At 43.1% G+C, this 15,989-nt stretch overlaps 2 protein-coding genes and 1 long non-coding RNA gene across 4 annotated transcripts in view; 2 read left to right on the forward strand and 1 right to left on the reverse strand.

Annotated features, from left to right (window-relative positions):
• Positions 1 to 10,423, forward strand: part of Arl8b (ADP-ribosylation factor-like 8B) — a 40,665-nt gene extending 30,242 nt beyond the window's left edge. The window contains exons 2-7 of the mRNA NM_026011.3: positions 327 to 407; positions 1,684 to 1,757; positions 1,958 to 2,051; positions 4,945 to 5,012; positions 5,243 to 5,313; positions 8,203 to 10,423. Coding sequence (NP_080287.1) covers positions 327 to 407; positions 1,684 to 1,757; positions 1,958 to 2,051; positions 4,945 to 5,012; positions 5,243 to 5,313; positions 8,203 to 8,252 — 438 coding nt within the window. The 3' untranslated portion in view covers positions 8,253 to 10,423. The remainder of the gene's footprint in view (positions 1 to 326; positions 408 to 1,683; positions 1,758 to 1,957; positions 2,052 to 4,944; positions 5,013 to 5,242; positions 5,314 to 8,202) is intronic.
• Gm35417 overlaps positions 1 to 14,976 on the reverse strand; it is a 25,867-nt gene extending 10,891 nt beyond the window's left edge. The window contains exon 1 of the long non-coding RNA XR_377956.4: positions 14,917 to 14,976. This is a non-coding gene — a long non-coding RNA (predicted gene, 35417). The remainder of the gene's footprint in view (positions 1 to 14,916) is intronic.
• Positions 10,745 to 15,989, forward strand: part of Edem1 (ER degradation enhancer, mannosidase alpha-like 1) — a 35,312-nt gene continuing 30,067 nt past the window's right edge. The window contains exon 1 of one of the 2 annotated variants that reach the window (XR_001785109.2): positions 10,745 to 15,933. Coding sequence is in view for 1 of the 2 variants with exons in the window: in NM_138677.2 (NP_619618.1) it covers positions 15,440 to 15,933 (494 nt within the window). In the remaining variant the exon portion in view is untranslated. The remainder of the gene's footprint in view (positions 15,934 to 15,989) is intronic. The other variant, NM_138677.2, reaches the window with a different exon arrangement.

Consider the following 15,989-nt stretch of genomic DNA (forward strand, 5'->3'; position numbering starts at 1 on the left):
TGCCCCAAAATACATATACTTTTTTATTCACTTATTACTAGTGTGTGTGTGTGTGTGTGTGTGTGTGTGCGCGCGCGCGTGCAGTATGCTTACCATGGTGGAGGTCAGAGAACAACTCTCCTTCCACCTTTATGCAGGTTCTGAGACTGGACCTCGGGTTTTCAGGTCCATTCAGTAAGTGCCTCCCAACTCCAAGTTACCCTTTTAAAAATCAGATGTTTCCATTTTAAAAATAGGTACAAATGCAATATTGATAACTAGAAGATTATAATTTTATGGTTCCTTATTACTGATTAATCTGACTTGAAATATTTTATCTTGTTTAGTCCGGTCAATTCAGTGAAGATATGATACCCACAGTGGGCTTCAACATGAGGAAAGTAACTAAAGGCAACGTCACAATAAAGGTACGGTACGTCGGCTCCTCAGACTTAGTGCATGGTGTGTGTGTACGTGTGTGTGTGTGTGTGTGTGTACATGCCTTCATGTGTGTATATGTATATGTGATATACATATGCATGAATGCATGTGCATTTGTATGTGTAAATACATGTATGTCTGCGTACATGCATGCATGTGTGTTATGTATTGTCCTTTTTATAATTGATTTAAATTGTAATCAGAAAAATTTCTGTTTTCTCTGGTTTTACCTGCTACTTATAATTACCAGGTAATGGAAGGCATGTTCTGAAAGACTATAGATCAGTCATTGATGTTTTCTGATAGATTGAAATGTTTGAGAGTTGAAATGCAGAAGCCCATAAAGGTCAGCGTACCGGTAGTATGGGTTAGTAGAAGTAATATATGATGTCTCGAGAGTTCCAGGAAACTACAGTCCTATCTTCTGCCTGAGTAGTGGTATATTTGTGGTAGCAGATACCATAATCCAGTTTTTTCTTTTCTTCATTATTAAGCCTAAAGTTGAAACCAAAATAGGTGTAAAAAGTGTAGCTCATTTTTAGCATCTTTTCCTTTTAGTTTCTGTTAGGGGATTTAACTCTTGTAGCCTTTGTTTTCATTCTGTAATTCCTACGAGTTTACGAACCAGTGACCGTTTTACCCAGTTCTTATTGACAGATGTGCTTGCTAAGTCCTCCGTGACTCTTTTGATGACACTCTTCATTTTGTTGCCTGTGTGTCTCTTTATTCATTTTACCAATGTTAGCGCTTAAGTTGGAGTGCCCCAAAGTAGGAGTTTTATGTCACAGTGCCTAATAGGGCAGGCAGAACAGTGAAATTTTTATGGAAAATTCTAAGGGAAGGAATGTTGACTTTGTTGTCTACAGAACAAGTCAAAAAGACTTTAGTAGATCCCGGGTTGCTGGGTTTTTTTGTTTGTTTGTTTGTTTTTTGTTTTTTTGGCATCCAAGTCTGGATGTTGAATGGTTTTGTAGATGGTAAAGTTGTTATCTTAAAGTTGTATACATCCATGATTGAAATGTGCTGGCTAATACTTATTAAATTATCATATTTGACCAAGTCATTGCTCAAGCAGAAGTTTAGATCTTAGTATCCACATCTAATTAATTCCAAGTTAAGATTTTACAGACTGCGTTTTAGTTTTAAGTTTTTAGGGCTGCTTTGGTTCTGTAGCAGTTGTCATGTTTTTGTGATTGCTCTCCTCTTCTTCATCAATGACTGCCTGAAGCACCTTTCTTAAGAACTGCCTTGTTTTCATTAAAGATCTGGGACATAGGCGGACAGCCCCGGTTCCGGAGCATGTGGGAGCGGTACTGCCGAGGAGTCAATGCAATTGTGTAAGTCCTTGCCTTATTTGTTGTTGTTTCGCTTTGGTCTGTCAGTTATTCTTCAAAGAAAAAATTGTTTTGTAATGCCTTTTCACTGGCAGCTGCAGTATTGTAAGTCTTAAGAAATGCTAAAATCTAGATATAGTTATAGAATATAGTTCATGAGATTCATGGGGATGGCGTGCTGATCACTTTGCTTTCTCTTTAAGTTACATGATAGATGCTGCAGATCGAGAAAAGATAGAAGCCTCTCGAAATGAACTGCATAATCTTCTAGATAAACCACAGTTACAAGGGATTCCAGTAAGTTTGGAGAATCTGGTTTTTACATTTGCAGTTACATATTTGACACTGAGATCGGTCCGTCTTGGTATCCCTGGAGATTGGTTTTAGAATCCCTAAATCCCACAGATACGGAGGTCTCAAAACCCCCTACCCTTTCTTTTCTCCTCATTTTTCTCTCTCTCCTCTTCCCTTTCCTTCTTTGAGATTCATAATGTGGCCTAGAACACTTGACCCTGTGGCCTCGGCCTCCCAAATGTTGGAGTGATAGGAGTGTGTCACCATACCTGGATTCTCGGGTCCTTTGTGGAAAATGGCATAGCATTTACATGCAGACTACATACATTCTTCCATGTCCTTTGAATTACATTTAGACTACTAATGATATGCGATATAAGGAAGTGCTGTGCAATCGTCGCTGCCTGTGCTGGTCAGGGAGTGACAGCAGAGGGGAGTCTGTACATTCTCAGTGAAGTTGCAGTCCCCTCCCCTCCCCTCCCCTCCCCTCCCCTCCCCTCCCCTCCCCCAATATGTTTTTCCTTAGTTTTATTTTTGCTTTATGAGATAGATTTCACTGTAGCCCAGGAAGGTCTGCATCTTGCTGCATAACCCAGACAGGTCTCAGACTGGCCATCCTTCCGCCCTAGTTCCTCAGCACTAGAATTAGAGTTCTGAGTCTCCGGCCTTGCTTCCTGTGGGTTTTTTTTGGTGTGCAGTTAGTTGGATGGACATGGATGTGGAGCGTATGAGATAATTATGTTTGCAATTAGTAAAATGTGTTCAATTTTACAGGTTAAGAGTAATGGCCCAAACACTGTGAAATTGAATATATCTTTTAGATCTTTCTCTTCTGCTTATGGTGTTTTCTCGTTGAAGGAGTTATTTGAAGTATTTCTGTTAAGAATTGTTTCTCTCACCTGAGTGAGGTTGCTTATGTCTATAATCCCCATGTTTGGGAGACTGGCAGGTTTGCTGTGAGTTCCAGGACAGCCTGGAAAATTCTGTGTTGATTTAAAGATCTCGTGTGTGGGGGGGAATAATCACTCTTCTGGAGTGTGGTCTTAAAAACTAGGGTCACCTTTGCTCATTGTTGCTGGGTCCTGGATGTCTATAGATGCCTTAACCAGATGGTCACCAGACTGTGTAGTGAGAGCAGTGCTCGATTCTGGGGATATGGTAGTAGAAATTGTTGGGAACACTGCATGACAACGGGGAAATAGATTGAGTGGGCATTCAATGGTGCAGCTCTGGCAATCAGTATGAGACAGGTGCTGAAGTGTTTAAGAACTGCAGAGATTTATATAGGTGGAGGTGAAGGAGGCAGGCATAAGTGAAGGATGGAGATCCTGGAGGGTGAGCGGGAATGTGAAGGATGTGTCGGTTGGTAGGGAAGAGTTCCAGGCACAGGCCCTTGGTGGAAAGAAGCAGTTTCTAGAACCCAGAGCCTTGGGCGTGGCTAGGTTGAGTGGCTTGCTGAGCAGCTTGTGTCACTAGAGAGCCACGCTTATGTGAGTGCGTGGATTTAAGCATACCACTGATAGAGTTGTAGAATGAGCTGAAGTGGTGAAGAAGGGACTGCGATAATATGAGTGGTTTTAGGAAGCTCTCTTGGGAGTTCTGTGATAAGACAGTGCTTAGGTCAGGCCGACAGGGAAGGAAGGATTTCAGAGATGAAGACAGCTCTGAACCATGCTCTCATGGCAAGTGCTCTCTGTAATAGCGATTCTTTTTGTTTGTTTGTTTGTTTTCATTTCCCATGATTTGAGCATTTCAGTGTCTGTGTGTGTGTGTGTGTGTGTGTGTGTAGAAAAGGTCTCACTTTGTATACCAGGCTGGCCTTGAAGTGAGATATCTGTCTGCCTCTGCTTCTAGAATGTTGGAATTAAAGTCAGGGGCTAGACCTGATCCTCATTTTGTTCATATTTCCGATCCACTTCTCCCCCTAACTCCTCCCAAGTCCACCCTCACTCAACTCTGTGCCTCCTTTCAAAAGGATTTTTTAAAATGATCCATTGAGTTCAGTTTATGCTGCTGTATTCTCATGGATGTGAGATTGGTTCAGTTTCCCAGAGGCCACACCTTTAGAGAAAACTGACTCTCCTTCCTCTAGAGGCCACTAACTATACTAGCGCCCCACTTAGGGGAGGGGTGCTTGCGCTTCTTCCCTCCCTTTTGCTAGAATGTTGACAAGCTTGGTATTCAGGTGTCATTTGACTCTGGGTTATGTGCCCATGGCATTGTTGAAAGAAAAGCTGGAATCTCTCTATTTGCATTTGATTGACAGATACACCCTTAGCTGTAAAGATTGTCTCTTTTTCAAGATAACGTCTCTACATAGCTCCGGTTATCTTGCAGCTAAATCTGTAAAGCAGACTGGCCCAAAATCACAGTGATCCACCCACCTCTTCTGCCTCGCCTGGCAGCAGTGAAGATTATGGCTTTCTTAGAAATCTCACAATGTACATCACAGCCTTAGAATTTCTTACTTAATGCTGTGGATTAAATCACTGGACATGTGTACGTGCTATGGCTTGTGTTTGGAGGTCAGATGATTCCACAACTTATGGGAATCCTTTGAGCCCTTCTGTTGTGTGGATTGAACTCAGGTCATCAGCTTTTCCCACTAAGCCATCTCTTAGCTCCTAGAGTATCAGAGACTGTAGATTTTAAATAAAATTTGGCCACAGACTGAGTTGAGCATGCCTTTATGGTAGGAGTTATACAATACCAGGATAATTAATAAATGAGATTGGATACTAGTCACTCAAATGTGTATTTATTTAATACTTCTCAAGTGCACTTTAAGATTAAGGCATATGTTAACCTGAAAGCAGTTTTGGTGTATTCAGAAGCTACAGTATGTTTCTGTAACCTTTCTTTAATGAGACTTACCCATAATCTTTTCTTTTTAAAGGTACTAGTACTTGGAAACAAGAGAGATCTTCCAAATGCCTTGGATGAGAAACAGCTAATTGAGAAAATGTAGGTACCAAGAAGAGGGAGATTGAGAAGCTTGCTTGTGTGTTAGACTGCCATCTGTTTTGTAAGCATAATAATGTTATTCAGTAATGACCATACCAGGTTCTTAGTTTGATAAACTGGGTAACCAGAAAAGTAAATCTTTAAAGTTTTGTTAGTGGAAACTTTTCTTTTGTATAGTAGTGGAAAATCTGACAGTGGCCATCAGTGTTGACCAATTGTGTTTCTTCCAGGAACCTGTCTGCTATTCAGGATAGAGAAATTTGCTGCTATTCAATTTCTTGCAAAGAAAAGGATAATATAGGTAAGAAATGGTGCTTTTGGAAGAAACGAGTGCTGTGGGAAAGGACTCTGCTGGATGGGAATGGAGACATTGTTAGATGGTGCGAGGTTTTTTTAATCTTTTAATTTAAATGTATGCTCATAGTTTCAACTGATGCCTTATTACACTAGGAGACATAGCAATGAATGGAGACATTTCCTTTTGGTTCTCATAACTAGAAGGGGTAGAGACACAGATACTTCTAAACATCTCTCAGTCCCTAAAGCAGAGAGTGAGCACAGCGGTCAGTAGAGGCTGCTCCCTGTGGAGGTTTTAGGGTTCGTACTTTTCTTGAAACAAAACTACTTCTTTAAATATTTTCTAATATTTACTAAATTAGAAATAGGAAACTTGGGAGGAAAAACAATCTCTTATTACTGTCAAGAATAAATGCCAGCCAGATAATTTTTCTAAAGGGACAACAAGAACAAAATGGTCAGCTAGGCAGGAGGGTGGACACCTGTAGTGCTAGTTCTTGAGATGCTGAGGCAGGAAGATTGCTCTGAGTTTGAGGCCTGCTTGGGTTACATGGTGAGTGCTAGGCCAGCTACAGCTTGGTAGCAGAACCCTGTCGCAAAGAGGAGTGGAGATAGATGAAAGTCAGGCTTGGGTTCGTTTATTAAGTATACAAGGGGTTTGGCAGTGGTGGTAAAAGTTGAGTAGTGTTTGAGTCTGTCTGATCATGGCTCACCAGGATGAAGTAATAATTTGTAATTTCAGTGCTTCATGTATTCAGTGTTACTGAAGCTATGGAAGCCACCGTTCCTCAGCTAGATTCAAACCATGTTATAGGAATCAGAGTGCCTATATATGTGGAGCAAGAAATAAAATTGACAGCTAAATGGATCTTATTTACTGGATCAAGACGTTAATTTTCAACTTTATAACATACTTTAGTTCCAAAAATATAAATTCAATGAATTGTTCCATTAAGTATTTGAGTGCACATGGTTTTGTGTTTTACTGTCCCCTTCATGTGGCAGGGGAGGTGCCCTGATCTGAGGATTGTGTCCTGGACTCGCAAGAGGAGAGTGTTTATTCCTATAGTCCTGTGACTGTCGAGTATCTCCTCTTCCTTCTGGGCTTTTGTTTAGTTTTGAGGACTTACCTGTCTTCAGGATCTTACCTCCTGTCCAGTAGTTGTGAAGGATAGAAGGTTTTTCTTTTTTCTTTTTAAGTTTCTTAGAGAATGGGGTCATTTTACTTCAGGCTTAACGTTTCCCTTCTGATTTCACATTGGTGTAGTAAAAGATGTAGATGTGTCTCAACAATTGTTAAGTCATTGTTTTCTCAACTGTGGATATTCACTTTTGTAGAGCTCCCAGCCCTAATCTATACTTGATGTATATGGTCTACAATTTACTGTGTGTTATCTGGGCGTATGTAAGACTGAATTTAGTTATCTTTCACGCTTGGAGGATAGAGTGCACATCTAGTGGATTTTCCCATAGCCTCGAGGTAGTTAGTACATTTTAAAGAGCTCAGGACAGTAATTCAGTGTTGTGTTTTAGCTGCCATCTCAGTGTGTGGACTTTCCCTGGCTCCCTCTAGGCCCAGTAGCATTGACTGTCTGTTGGTTCCTTGTTAGTTGCTTCTCTTCTTCAGATCTTTAGGATTAAAATGCCTCTTGTCAGATCCTCTAGAAATTGAGATGTGAGCCACTTGGGAAGCAAACCAGTTGTGCCTGGGTATGGTGACACATGTTCTTAATCCCAGCACTAGGGAGGCAGAGGCAGATAGGCTTCTGTGGATTTGAAGCCAGCCAGGGTAAATAGACAATGTTTTAGTCACATCTTCAGAAGGTTCAAGTACCCCAAGTCTGCGCCTTCCTCAGTTCTCTGTATACTGTGCTTGTCCTGGCCCATCCAGTTAAGCCGAGACAGTCCAAATGTTGTAGCCCGCCACGTTCTACTGCACTGGCTGGCTTGCTAAGTAAGCTAACATAGCTTCCCAATGATTCCAAATTCTCCAATGATTTCCTGTTGACTTGAATAAAGTCCTAGCTTGTTAGCCCCACTTTATCTCAGTGGTTTTCAAATACATGTGTTTCCCTAGGAGATAATGCTTTTAAATTAATTTTTAGTGCAAAATAATGGGTTTCATTATGACAGCTGCATGCATATATTCTTTCTTCCTCTGTCCCTTCTCTATTAATTTCAGTTCACTCTTCCTCAAGTGGTCCTCATATCTCTTTTTAGGCTGTGTGTGTGTGTTCGCACATGTGCATGCATGTGGATGGCATAATTTTGTTATTTATAACTGGATAAAACTCCCAAGACATTTTGAGATGTTTCGAGACTTTTTGGTTGTCACAGTGGCACTGGGTGTGATAATGGCACATAATGAGTGGTTAAGGTCATGGATACCCTAAAACATTCTGTGGGGATACCCTAAAACATTCTCATTAACTGAGAATTATTCAGCCCTAAGTGCAACAACAACAAGGTTTTGAAGCCCTGGTCTAGGTGTCACCGTGAGTAGCAACCCCATTTTCCTTGTGCCTTAGCTGCATCTCATCAGTCCCTCCTCTACAGTAAGGCATGCCTTCTAAGACTTCATGTTTTTGTCCTTTCATTTGAAAGCCAGTCTCTGAGTGGCATCAAAGCCCAAGTGATTATTTTATCTTTTATTACAAGTCTCTTGGTCAGAGAGTTTCTTTCCTATGTGCCTTCCTGGCAGTTTGTGATTAGTTCCTGACTTGACAGGTGATATGTACAAAGAAAGGAACCCAGTTCACCGTCGATAACTGCCCTCTTGAAGCTCAGGCAATGCAGTACACATGCAGAAGAGACCTAGCACCTTAAGTATTTAATGTATCATGTGTTTATTTCTTAATGCTGATTTCCTAACTCTCACTTTCCCCATCTATAGATATCACACTTCAGTGGCTTATTCAACACTCAAAATCCCGGAGAAGCTGAGACCTCTTCTTCGTCTTCCAGTCCCCTTGGCTCTAACCTTAGAACTCCTGTCGTTCCTCTGAAGTACTTCCCAGGACATGGTCCTTCCTAAACCCAAGAAATTGCCTTTTTCAGAGTTTATTTCTCATGTGCACTGCTGAAGATGTGTATTCCTATCCTTCATAGCAAATCAGCTGGAGTTGTCATGATAAAAGTCAGCACACACTAAAAGGCTTCATATACGTGTCTAGTGTGTTGAGGCCTCTTTCCTTTCTATTTTAAACACCCACATTTTTGACCATCTTAATTAAGAAAATTGCATATTACCATTCTGGTCTTTCTGGGCCAGATTTTTGTATTGGTTTTCAGTAAATGTCTACCTATTTCATTACAGAGTCCAGTAGCTTCTACTACTGGTATGGACTTGATGCAGCATGGAATTTCTAGTGCCACCCACAGTATTTAGAAAACCTTTAAGCCTGACTGATGTGGGATACGGACATACTGTTTATCCCATCTCACACATGCATGTGAAATGTAGACTTACACTGTAGGAATAATTGGTCTGTCAGAGTTAACAGAGGCACCAGGTCAGAATAGTAGCTTCCTTACACTGGAGATTTCCTACCTGGTGAATTTTTAAAAACCTTCTGCTTTCTGAAACTCCTTTGTCAGCAGATAGCGTCTGGGGAGGTGGGAGGAGTCACAGCATGCTCTTTTCTATCTGTCCAGATCATTAGGTTTTTTTTTCCCCCTTTTAACACACTTTTTTAAAGGGATGGGAATTGAAGTTTTTTTTTTTTTTCTCAAAAGCTTTCATGAATTTAGAGCATTCTAGCTAATGTAATAAAACCCTTTAAGAATGTCCGACTTCATCTGAATCCACGTCTGTTCTTTGTCTCCAGGCACCCACCCTGTGCTGCTGCATGCCACCCTTAATTCCTGACTTTTTATATCTAGTCATGAAGGTGACTTTCAGCACAAAGGACACTTATAAACAAATTCTTATTTTTTTCTTACCAATGTAAGGTTTGGCACTCTTTTCACTGGTGCCACTAGACTTATTGATTGTGACAACTCTAGACCTGCCTGCTTTATCTAATGTAATCATGCGCAATGTCTACAGGTTGTTTGATGATCGGCCACACAGAGAACGGAGGAACCAATGCTGTTTATTGTTTGCTATGATACAGAGCTGTACAAAAACTTACAATGAACATATTTTGTAGCTTAGTGATCTCCACGTACATAAAGGGACATATTAATACTGGTTGACTTGTAAATTGATACTCATGCCGATGTAGTAGATAGACCCCATGCTCCCACCTGCTTATGTGTTGCTCACACTGTGTGTGATTTGTCTCTTATGTTAAGCAGCACCTATGTCAACAGTACATATTCAGATGTGTTGAGCACTCCAGGTGTAGTCAGTAGGAAGTTCTTTTACTGAGTACCGTTTTAATTTATAGACTGCCACGGCCTTAAGAACATTCTGGACAGATAACTGCACCATGTTGCACAGGCACTACTTGTTCTCTCCATTCTCATTCTTACTGAGTAGGACCTGGGCTGGAAAGTTCTCTTCTTATTCACGGAGGCAGGTTGCACTCTTCCTGAATTGGATGGGTGGTTTGAATAAAGGGATATTTAAACTTTGCTCCTGTAGCCCGACATGACTAATGGTCACTGTGAACCATTTCAAAGAATGTGGCAACTTGCTTATGCCTAAAAGGAGGGATTGGAACCAGAATGTTTAACTAAGCGGGGACTGCATAAGTTCTTGTTAATTGACCTATGGAAACCTTAATTTGTTTATGTGTCTTTCCATTGCTTTCCAGCATTTCAGGACATCTAAAAGCTACTACCAACATTTTCCTGTGCATAACCTCTGCATGTGAAAACCTAACAGTTACTGAACTTTGTAAATACGTAAATTTTTTATTTAGGTGTGGATGCATTTTTTGTCTGTTTACTGCTCCTCTCAGCTTTATTCAATAAACTTGCATTTTGAGGGTTGCATTGACAATTTTACCTTAAAATGTATCATGATGAAAAGACGCAGACCTTTGGACTCGAGTGGGAAGATAATCACTCTGGAAAGGGCTCCACAGACTGTGCTGGAAGGTGGCTGCCTCAGCTGGCCGAGGTGTTGATGGGATGAACTAGAAATAAACTTTTACAGTGTCTACAGAGTTGGTATCATGGTCCCCTCCCTTCTCTCTTGCTCGGAGAGGATTCTGTTACATATACATTGAGTGGCACTTGGTGGGCCGGTCCTGAGGAGTGAGTCTAGTCTTCACCAATGCTGGCCAGGCACTCTAATGTCACCGAACACACACTCTCTTCTTAGCCCCAAGTCTAGGACTTTTTAAAATGGTGGAGGCAAGTAAAGAGTTTTATCATCCAGTTTCTTTAAAAAAAGTTACACTGCCAGAAACTGAACCTAGGCTCTTGCGTAGTCTAGAGAAGCCCTCTACCACTGAGCTACATCCCAGCCTTAAAAAAAAAAAAAAAAAAAAATCAAAGCCATAATTAAGAAATTTCAAACATGTCTACTTCAGAGTGCAAATATTTTTATCCTCTGATATGCCGTTTTGGGGCTGAGGAGATGGCTTAGTGGATAAAGCACTTGCCTCCTAACCTGAAGTTGGGGTCCCCGGCAGTAGATGTTAGGCCCACAGTGTGCTTTGTCTGTAATCCCAGGACTGGATTCTGGCAGGGTAGAGAGGGGGCCATCAATGTGGCCACCTAGCCGCGCTGAGTGAGAGAGCTCTGGCTCCTTCTGAGCATACACTGCTTCAGGAGTTAAGGTAGAAAATGACTGCGGAAGATACCCAACATAAGCCCCGGAGCTCCGAGTGTGTACGCCTCCATACTCACACGCATGGGCATGTACATACACAGGCATGTTCGCCAAACACATGAAGAAATAAAAACACTGATTTTTTCGAAACTAATATTGTTATCATTTGGATTGTAAGCTATATTGAGTTTTGAAATGAGCCATTGTAGAAATGATTTAAATAAGTTAGGCTGTCGTACATACTGTCACTCTGTGTCACTGAGTGTGTGATTTGGCATACCTTTCACAAGAATTTACTATTGTCAAATTGATGGTAATAAGGAATGTGAGTCTGGTTAGTTCAAAAATGGAAAGTTTATTATTTTAAAGTGGTTGTTTAAAAGGTTTTGCTTTGTATCCCAGGCTGGACTCAAACTGAGGGTCCTCCTTCCTCAGCCTCGTGAGTGCTGGGAGGATGGGTGTGTGGCTCAGAACAGATCTCTAAAATTTGCCTTTTTGACTATGATAAGTAAATTGGGTGTTTTGGAGCATTGCTGCTTTAGTGTACTTTGTCTGGGAGAGTGACTTCCTTTTGCATCTGACATTGATTTGGTAACTGCATCCTCTCAGAAGGCCTGGAGGGTGGAAGCCTAAACGAGGTCCAGAAGATACCAATCTGTAACACCCTGCTGGCCAAGGACTCTGAAAACGTGCCACTGTGAGGAGACCGACCGTCCATCATGTTTGTTGTTTAAAATATCACTTTATTGAAAACTGAGTGTTCTTCCAGCAGTGCACACTTGTGAGTCAGGAGACTTAAGGAGAAAACTAGTCATGCAATCGGGAGCATTACAGACTTCCTCTTAAGTTGCTCTTCTAAGTTGGCAGGTGTTTCCTGTTGGTAAATATCCTCCAGAGAGTTCTATTTAAAATTGAGCTATTAATAAAAGTGGGTGCCCCTGTCATTGATGCCTCCTGTGTGTCATGGGGAAACAGAAACAGGTCAGTGACATTCTAGATAGAATGCAACGAGTGGAGTCAATGTAAGCAGTATCTGGAGTCACTGGCAAAAGGAAGGAATGTGGTGCAGAAGTCTCAGTTTAACATGCTAATGTAGCCTGATTTCGAAGAGTGTCATATTGGCACTTGGGGGAATGCCCCCTTTTCTTTCTCATTAACTGGTAGTATCCCTGGTGAGTTGCTGATGTCTTTTCCAGTCTATCTAATGAGGATTCCAACCCAGCTTCTTAGTGATTGTGGCATACTAGAGGTGAGGATACGCATACACACTCACAGCATTTGCCTAGTGACTATGTTAAGTGTTTTTTTATATGCCATCTACTTGAAAATACAGAAATATTTATTTTCCTCCACCTTGTTTTAATGGTGTAAGGGCTAATCACAGTTTACAGAACGATGCAGTGACGTGGATGAAAGACTTAAAACCTACAGGCTTATGTTTTTGGAAAGGCCTTTACAGTTGTATGCCCTTTTACTCCAAAGCTGTTTAGAACTAATAATAACACCTTGTAGCTGCTGTAGACTCAGGAAGAATTCATTTCAGCCTTTGAGAAACCTGGGACACTTAGAACTAATTCTTCCTTTCAAAAATAGGGGAGTGGGGGGTGGGGTGGGGGAGCCAAGTAGCTCTCTGGCTTCCCTTACATGGGAAGCAGAATAGTAGCCAGGCAGTTCATCTGTGACAGTGGTCAGCCCTCAGTTGTTACACAGTATGTCCCATACAATGGGTTTTCTGTTTCTTTGTCTTTTAACTTTATATCTATTTTTATAGCTTATTTCAATTCCCATTCTGCAAAACGAAATTCACATTGCTATTGTCTGTTACACCATTTGCCACAGTTCAGAGAGACTGAACATTTAAGTTGATTTCCCTTTGTGGGACAGGAGGGCTGGGGGAGGGGATGGAAGCTCACTATCATGTGTTTGTTTATTTTTGGGACAGTTGACTCACTGTGCTGTTCAACTGTCTTAGTCTTTTGGTCTCAAAGCAGTCCAGCCTTAGCATCCTGAGGAGGACTTCAGGCATTAAAAAGACCAGGCTGCCTCAAACTCACTCGAATCTACCTGCCTATGACTCTGAAGTGCTGGGATTAAAAGTGTTAGCCACCGTGCCTGTCTGAATAAGTTAACTTTTAATAGGCAAAGTTACTTGTTTCAGAAATTAACAGTTCACAGGAGATTGTCTTGGTCCCACTCACATAAAAGTCACTCCTGCCTGGCAGCACACCAGTTTATTTTCTTCTTCATGTCATTATTAGCAGGGCCTACTACTACAAGTTTTTGTTTGTTGGGTTTTTGTTTTGTTTTTGTAAGTGTATGAGAGAGTTTGTGGTAAGTATTGTTCATGTCTTAAAATGGGGAATATTTTGCAGCAGGGGAAACAGTGCAGGAACTAACTTAACAAGGTTACAGTTACAAGGCAGGATTCTGACTAGATTCTCAGCTGTGTCTTTGGAGCTGCACGGTAAAGCTGTACCTAAAACGGAAGTGACTTTTTCATGCTAGTCCTGAGGTACTCTTGTGAGAATGTATATGTATTTGGAAAAACCTATCACAAACCTTCCCATAATATCTCATTTGGAGCGGAGGCAGGAGGATTACAGGTTGGAGACAAACTGGGGCTACATAGTGAGATCCTGTCTTAGAATTTGTTTTTATATTTAAGGCTGAATATTCTGATTAGATAGAGTTGTCTCAATTTCATCAGCTACATTCAATCTGAGAAATCCTAGTCTAAAGGGACAGTCACAGATACTTCATCTTTAGTTTTTTTTTTTTAATGAAGATAAAATAGGAATACATGCTAGCGTTCTGAAAACCTGTTCTATTGGCACTTATTGTCAGTTGTGCCATGAAAAGCATTTTTCATAAACTAGCTGGTTTTCTATGGTTATTAGACTCGTCTTTTAAAATTAGGGCTTTTCTGTAATGTGAGAACAGTTGCTGTCATCAGTGGCTGACAGCTGACCAGAGTGCAAGCTACATTTCAGCTAAAATTTGCACAGAAGTAGCTTATGGAGGAAACAAAGCATAGCTTTAATGTCCATTTTCAGTTTGTGTTAGCTTCAGGGAGGCAGAAACTAGTAGTTCCGTGTCAAGGACTGGAATCAGTTGGTCTTATACAAGTTTATCCAGTCCAGTAACTTCTTCCCCCTCCCCCCTTTTTTTTTGTATACTGCTCAGGCCTTTGTATCTCACAAAATAAGCTCTCCCAACCCAAAGAACTTAAATTGTTGCTGGCTGCTCTGTTGTACCCTATCACATTGCAGGGACAATTCTGACCCCAAAATGGAAGGAGAATGGTCCAGGATTTACCTAAGTCCTCCCTGTCATTGCCTTCAGGTTGGTGACAGGCATTACTGATTTCGTTACTTCCCCTATTTTTTTTTTTTTTTTTTACTTTTTTATTTTTATGTTTTGCAAGTTTGATAGACACAGGGTATAATCTTAGGAAAGGCAAAACTTTTACAGGCGCTCCAAGTGTTGAAAGCCACAGCCCTTAAAAAACGAAATCAGTAACCTTAATTATAGGAATTAGCACTTGGATGGGATTAAACCCCCAATCTGCCCTACATTTCCAAGGTCGCCTCTGCCTAGCACTGCGATGAGATGATAGGACTGTCAGGAAAAGATGTTTAAATGGTTCTGATGAAAATGATCTGGTGTTAGTTCCCCCTCCCGCCTTGTTGGGATTGGATGTGATCTTGGAGTATTTTAGAAGTATTATGAATTTTTTTTTTCCAAGTTAAGGCGTTCCAATAACAAAACAAAAAATCTGGACATTTCGTGCGGTCTGGACCAGGGAGTCCCACTCCCACCAAGTTAAAAACCTTTCCTAGATATTCGTAAGTACTTCCTTTGCCTAAAGGCCCTGGCCCTTACCTTTCTCACACCTACTACTCCATACCTGGACGGGCTTTCTCCCATCCATCTTCTGTTCAGGGACACCATTTACCCGGGCTAGGGCGGGTCAGAGGCCATGTCTGTGTCCGGCTCCCGGAGCTCCCGTGCCGCGCTCCTATTGGCTGGAAGTTCTTTCCCCAAAAGCCAGAGCGACCTAGGCTCGCCACGCCAGCTAGACCAGACTCGGAACCGCCCAGGGGGCGTGGCCCAGTGGCAGGGCGGGGCCTTGCAGTCCGGGCGGCCTATAGAGCCGGAGGGAGTCCCCGGCCGCGCCCCTCGAGGCCGGGCCGGTGGAGGCCAATCCCCGGCGGCCGGCGGGCGAACGCGGGGCCAGGCGGGCCGGTCCCGTCCGCGGGGCGGGGGACAATGGACCAGTTCCTGGTGCGTCACGAGGGAGTTCCTTAAAGGGGAAGTGAGCGGGCTCCCGGCGGACGCGCGGGGAGGCGGTCGGCTGGGGACGCGCCCGGCGCTTCAAAATAATGCCCGCGGCGGACGCGCGACCATGCAATGGCGAGCGCTTGTCCTGGGGCTGGTGCTGCTGCGCCTCGGCCTCCACGCGGTGCTCTGGTTGGTCTTCGGGCTGGGGCCCAGCATGGGCTTCTACCAGCGGTTTCCGCTCAGCTTCGGCTTCCAGCGCTTGAGGGACCCCGACGGCTCGGGGCCAGTTGGTCCGCCCGGAGGCCCGGCCTGGCTTCATCGGCCAAGGCGCGGAACGGAGGGGCGGCTTGAGACCCCGCCAGAGCCGGGACCGACGCCGGGACCGGGCGTGTGCGGCCCGGCGCACTGGGGCTATGCCCTGGGCGGCGGTGGCTGCGGCCCGGACGAGTACGAGCGGCGCTACAGCGGCGCCTTCCCGCCGCAGCTGCGTGCCCAGATGCGCGACCTGGCGCGGGGCATGTTCGTCTTCGGCTATGACAACTACATGGCGCACGCCTTTCCGCAGGACGAGCTCAACCCCATCTACTGCCGCGGCCGGGGGCCTGACCGCGGAGACCCGTGAGTAGCCCGCGCGCTGCCTTCCGCCCCTCCGGGTCCCTGAGAACACACCAGGG

This window comes from Mus musculus, chromosome 6 (assembly GCF_000001635.26).
Source record: "Mus musculus strain C57BL/6J chromosome 6, GRCm38.p6 C57BL/6J".
NCBI classification, from domain to species: Eukaryota; Metazoa; Chordata; class Mammalia; order Rodentia; family Muridae; genus Mus; species Mus musculus.